General features: G+C 36.3%; 1 protein-coding gene across 1 annotated transcript; it reads left to right on the top strand.

The window, feature by feature from the left end:
• Positions 1-1,799: 1,799 nt before the first annotated feature.
• On the top strand, positions 1,800-4,827 carry LOC124134087 (anti-apoptotic protein NR13-like). Its single transcript, XM_046498730.2, has 2 exons — positions 1,800-2,497; positions 3,037-4,827. The coding sequence occupies exons 1-2, from the start codon at positions 1,901-1,903 to the stop codon at positions 3,151-3,153; spliced, it is 714 nt and encodes a 237-aa protein (XP_046354686.1). The 5' UTR covers positions 1,800-1,900; the 3' UTR covers positions 3,154-4,827.
• Positions 4,828-6,413: the final 1,586 nt, after the last annotated feature.

The raw sequence follows: 6,413 nt of genomic DNA, 5'->3' as shown, positions 1-6,413 counted from the left end.
CTCACAACCTATAAATAGAATAGTTTATTCCACACAACTAATATTATATCAAACAAGGAAGCGTCCCTCGTACGAAGCTTGAAGTCCACGTTTTCAAAAGAGGATCCAATTTATGTTTGTTATTTGTAATGCATTATAACCACAATGTAATGAAACTTCAAGGCTATTATTACTGTCAGTTTGTCAACATGTATTAAATGAAAATTATTTTTTTTAAATAATCATTCCGTCAGATACAAATGTTAGGCTGATTTAAACCTATTGTACTGCCAATAAACAAACGGATTTGGCACAAGGCTACCCTTTACTGGGATTTCTCATTACCACGATGCATTAAAGACTTTGTGCATCATTGGTAAGCATACATTAAAAAAACGTATACAAAGTGTGCACTAGATGTGCAAATGTTTACACGTGCATATTGTGATACCCTTAGCTATAGTCACATTGGAGGATTCAACAAAAATTAAGAATTAGTTTATTAACAAATAAAGGTTGTCAGAAAAGCAAATTTAAAGTCCCTTTGGTATAGTGTCTGCTGTGACTCCTGTAATTAATTGGTTTGTCTATCAATAATAAACAATACGGAGACCTTTACACCACTATAATAGTTTTAAACAGCGGCAGGTTGACATGTCAAGCAAACACTAATGGTCTCAAAATATATGTTGGTTTAGGTTACCACCCGCCTGTCAGACCGTCATTAGATACTGGAGGAAGGGATTATTGGTAATTCAGACAATACCATAGCTGGAATAGGGCAGGCCTAATTAGATGGATCTGTTCGGGAAGCTCTCTCTCCCTATTTACATACAGATTCTGAGACAGGCAGATTGTCTTCCCCCTCCAACTTGAAGATACAGATAGACATTTCAATCATTAATTATACAGTTCGTTATTTATGTACAAGGTCAAGGTTATTCACGCTAAGCATAAACATAACCTTTAGTTGTGGAGGTATACTCAGATTGTTCCACTGAAACCTTGTGTTACATAAAACAGTCAGCATATATTACCAGGGACGGGAATGTCTGGGACATCTTGGTCCTAACATCATATTTCTTTCCTGAATATTAAGATAATACATTAGAACGTGTCTTGCAATTGCAATATCAGTTGATTCCTCATGTACACCCGCCAGGGTGAACAGTAAGACACATTTACTTACTTGGACAGACATTACACTACTACAGTCTTAAAAACCTACTAGAGGCATGGTTAGGGGGACTGTGAACTTTTCTACAGAAATGACGTTTTTTCAAGAAACAAGTCTGGTACATTCCATTGTTGAGTTTGATCTGCTGGTTTAAACTTCACCAAAGTTTACTTGCATAAACTTCTTTCTTACCGTTATTTAAAGAATAACTGCATGCAACTTGTTGCATTATAATTAAGCCATCATCTATTTGCATACCGATTACTTATTTATAACAGTTATTTATAACAGAATGCAGGGCTATACTTGCTGTAAGAAGAAATCCGCACGTGTTTGTGTGTGTGTGTGTGTGTGTGTGTGTGTGTGTGTGTGTAAATTATTAACGACTTTAACTGAAAAAATACATGTCAAAGTCTTTTTACATCTAAAGTTATAGCTTGACTGCTACTTGTGTTACAAAGAGTTTTTGTTTTCGGAATAATTCCTACACCAAGAAATGTTTTTGTATTCAAATAATGTTCGGAAATTTCTCGAAGTTTTTGAAACAGTTGTTTGGAAAATAATATCTTCTTAGTTTCAGCCTGACAAATGATTGGCAGATCACCAACCAATCACATCGCGATGACATGACGTGTTGTCTAGTGACGTCACTGTTTCCCTTCACCGTCTCTCGCCATTTTGAGGCGACCGGAATAGACGAGATTCAGACTTTGTTGGAGCCGGGAGAGTTTTATAAGCCGTGAAATGGCTGATTCCACATTAGAACAAACGAAGCTTGCGAACAGCAAGTCAAACTTGAATTCGAAGATGTATACTAAGGGAAACTTGTTTGCCGAAATAACGAAGCAGATGGGACTCCTTCCTGGCTCCAAAGGATTGAACGACTTTGCTGCGTTAGCTGATGAATCGGCACAAACAGGCAGTGGAAACTCACCAATTGATGAAGTGAGGCGAGGTGCCGAAGTAATAGCTTCAGATGTGATTTCAAATTTCATAACCGGAGATAACAGGAAGCCTCCCAATAAATACTGCCGGACCATGAGGAGAACAGTGAAAGAGTTGTCAGACAGACACAACATTGTATTCAAAGGGATGGTAAACAAGTTGAAGGTTGAAGAAGGAAATGCATTCAGGACTTTTGTCAATATTGCAGATGAAATTTTTGACGATGGCCAAATAAACTGGGGCCGGATCGTTGCTGTGTATGCATTTGCTCTGAGATTAGCTGCACATTTTCGTGATGTTCAAGGACATGGTGACTTTCCAGATAAGATTGCTTTGTATGTTGGAAAATATGTTGCAAACAAACTCGGGAAATGGATCCTTGATCATGGTGGATGGGTATGTATTCATTCACATGTGATATTTGTTAACCTGGGTATCATTTTCGGCCGTTATAGAAAATATATCAATCATAGGCATGATATTCAGGCTACAACACTTGAATACCTGTGAAGATCCGGTTTAGAAGAGGCAACCCATGCTAGGTGTAAGCGGGGACTAATGGCTGTTTCACTGACTTGGTTGATGCTTGTCATTGTATCCTAATTGCATAGATCGATGCTCATGATATCAGTCACTGGATTGTATGGTCCAGTCTCAGTTATTTACAAACTGTCGTCATATAAGTAGGGATATTGCTGAGCGGGGTGTTAAACAACAAACATACTTTGTGTGAAAGTAGATTCTTGTGCTTCATCAAACAAAAGTAAATACTTTGTAGCACAATATTCACCATGTTCAGAGGTAAGACTTTCGAACCCTACAAAGCCACATACCGGGACTTTTATGCAAGGCTTTCTCATTATTGATGTGGAGCAGTTAGTATTCTATTACTAATATGATGTATGAATTATATATTATCTTCCCTTTGTTTACAGGAAGCATTCGCAGAGTATTTTCCAGACCAGGGTGAATTTGAAGAAAAAATGTGGAAAGGATTGTTATTCACTGCCGTTGGCCTTGGTGCCCTTGCTACTGTAGTAGCAACAAGATGAAGATTTTCAACATGATCACCAAACAAGTTTTTTAAGCAATCTGAAAAATTGCCAAATCATTGATAAACTCTGTATATAGTGATAAACTTTCGAGAAGTTGGATGGTACCTTGAATGAATTAAAAAGACATTTGAGGGCCGCTGAACCTTTGTGTGAGAATGGTGATGTTTGCAGAAAGTATCTGAAGTACTATAACTCGTGATTATTTTATTTTTATACTCTGAAGGTCTATATGTTTAAGTCAGAATGAAAATATAGTTTTCGTCAGCAGTCTGATGAATGTAAGTAAGGCATACTTTGGATGTTTTCTGTCAAAGATGACAATTGTGCCCTGTTTAATTTTAAATTTGAATGTCGTTTTTCATGTCATTGTGCATCTGGATGTTGAATCTCATCCGTGTGAAAGAATGATCCATATCTTTTATTTTTAACCTAGGATATGACAATTTTTATTTTGCGTGCCAGAGAAAAGATCGGTTGGATTACATTGATTAACCAACCCCTAATCAATGAAATGGTAGAAATACAGAATTTGTTATATGGCCTTCTGTACACACGAGTGTGTATTGAATTAATACTACTCCCGATTATCTTTGGAAGGGTTTCCAAACTAAAGAAGAGTACAGGTATATGCAAATAATCAATGGATTGTTTACCCTAACTCTCCAGAAACATGTAACCTGTCCTGACTACCTGATTGCTATGAATTTTCATTATGGGCTTCATCTTATTTTATGAAAACTTGTAAAATGTATTTTTCAAATACTATTTTATTGTGTTTGTAAAATTAGATCTTGTTCATCATGTTACTTTCTTGATATATGCTTTTTAAGTTTATTTTGTAAGAAAAGTAGCATTTTTGAATGTTGTAAACTTCGATGAAAATTGTCAGTGTGTGAATGCATGTATGGATTGATATATCCTTTTGTATTAGTAAATCTAAAGATAATGTAAATTCCATCTGTCCCGATACAGAACATCACCATATCATCACTGAATCATCCACTGTATTCTTGAAATGTCTTTCATGTGAAAAAGCGATGATTCACTTGGGGTAGGACCTGTTTTGGTCTGTCAGGGTTTTGTTGGTGCTCTTTCTGCTCACTGTATTTTGGTGAGCAGTGTTGGAGTATTCTACTGGGAAACCCAGATGTGTTTTGTGTAAAGAAATGCCAGAAATGAAAATGCATATCTTTAATAAAAATGTAAACACACACAAAAAACAGGATTGAAGTGTTATGAATGCAGCAAACACTGCTTGTCAACACACAATTTGACATGTCATTTAGCCTAAGGATTGCAAACGGGTAATATGCAGTTTGGTACTGTAGTGAGCTTGACTTCACCCATAATTTGGGTGTTAACTGTAGAAATAACTTGAAACGGGTCCCAAGAAATCAAACTTTTGTGTTTTCAATGTATCTTTCAAAGAGTTTGTAGAATAATCATCACAGTTATGGCAACAGAGATGGAACATGTAACAGGCTTGAACCTTGGCCTAATGGGGCCTACTCCCAAATTGTGAAGTGTTGATTTATTTTGAAAGTCATTTCCTTTACTATTTTAATAATATATCGCAACTATTGTGATCGACGTTTATCATGTAAAAATTTGTTTTTGTATATTTTGATTTAGTGCTTTTATTTGTGCAATAAATGTACATTTTCAAAATGATAAAGTTTCTTGACTTGACCAACTTGGAGTAAATCTGAGGTGATGACAAATAGTGACTCCATATTATGAAATTGGGCTGATTTTGACCCATGTTTATTAGATGAATGCGCAACCAATGTTTCGGGCGTTTGTTGTTGCCAGTTGTTGGCTGGGCGGAAGAGGCCTCGAACTTCATCCTTGGGGCTGACAGATGTGAGAGTGGTGACCAGTACTTCCAATGTTTTTCAGTATGCAAAATCTGGTTGGTCTTATGGTATATCAGGTCATGATTTAAGGAACTTGATTTAACTTGCATCAAGTGCATGTTAATTTGTAAACTTGGTTGCACCAGACAAAACGAGTTAGTGTGGAAACCATAAGGCTTAGTCAGACACAAATTTGGTTGCACTGGTGCAAGTTTTATATTGTTTAATAGAGCCCTGTAAATGGATCTGGGAACCCAACATCCGTAACTTTTTAAGAGGGTACCTACTTTTAATTTAACTTTTGGCTTATGACAATGCCCCTTGGTTTTGAAGATTAATTTCAAATACTGATATCTAAATAACTGATTGTGAGTTTATCTTGTATTTACTTGTTTAGGTGTATTTATTATACACCTGACCTTTTAGGTCGGGGGTATATAGTTATACCAAGGTTCCATCCGTCCCTCCGAAAACTCCGCATGATTTCTCTTAAACTATTCAGTGGATTCATCTGAAACTTAGTACATATAATCTGTGTCATATGGAGGGGTGCAGTCAAAAGAACAAAAATGTTTTTTTTATTTTCCATAATTTTATGAATTTTTCAAACCCTAACCTTATCCATTATTTTATTTGAAACTACTGACACACTAGGCGGGTCGGGGTATTAGTGAGCCACACTCACTTTTGCCCTTTTTATGTGGTAATGACTTGGTTACTACAACCACTGGTTGTCTCATCCAGTGTTGATTATTCAAGTGCTGTGGTAATATAGTTCTAATATTGCCTTTATCAGGGTTAAAGAACAAGCCCTCACTGTCACTAAATCAATTTAGGTTACATAAACTAGTCTGGATTGAGCTGTGAACTAGTATAATTATACTCATGGTCACATTTGTGTATCCCTGAGTAAGCATTTGACAGTAAGGCTGCTGAAACTTCTGAAATTTTTATAAGGGTTTGTGAAGGCCACAAGATTGCTAGTACAGTCTGGTAGAAAACAAGATTGAAGCTCCTCACATGCTTTACATCTATCAACCATGGTTTTATTATTTACTGTTGTGATTCATACCATAGGATGTATGTTAAGTACCTGTGGAAACAAGAAAACACAGTAAATGTCTCTTATTACTGGTGCCCTATTTGACAAAGCTGTCCTGTTTGTCATAGCCTGGCCATTGTCACCATGGAGTTGATATGCTGCTACATTAATCAGTCAAAAACTACCAGGATGAAGATTGCATTCCATGAGATACTTCTTATAATATTCCTGTTAGGTAGATAGTATTTTGTGGATTCGTTAAGACAATTGTGAGATCCTCTTCACCACCACACATCCTCCACACACACACACATTGAATTGAAAAAGATGAATAGTTTATTGATTGTCTTTATTTCCTC

This window comes from Haliotis rufescens, unplaced genomic scaffold (assembly GCF_023055435.1).
Source record: "Haliotis rufescens isolate VD_foot unplaced genomic scaffold, xgHalRufe1.0.p SCAF_1, whole genome shotgun sequence".
Taxonomy (NCBI): Eukaryota; Metazoa; Mollusca; class Gastropoda; order Lepetellida; family Haliotidae; genus Haliotis; species Haliotis rufescens.
The sequence above is the reverse complement of the archived record's forward strand: the minus strand, read 5'-3'. Positions and strand labels throughout refer to the sequence as shown.

What these genes read in the sequence shown, in the direction of transcription:
- LOC124134087 (XM_046498730.2), top strand. Translation starts at nt 1,901, where the DNA reads ATGGCTGATTCCACATTAGAACAAACGAAGCTTGCGAACAGCAAGTCA. An exon ending in TCCTTGATCATGGTGGATGG is followed by an intron (nt 2,498 to 3,036) that starts GTATGTATTCAT and finishes CTTTGTTTACAG; the next exon opens with GAAGCATTCGCAGAGTATTT.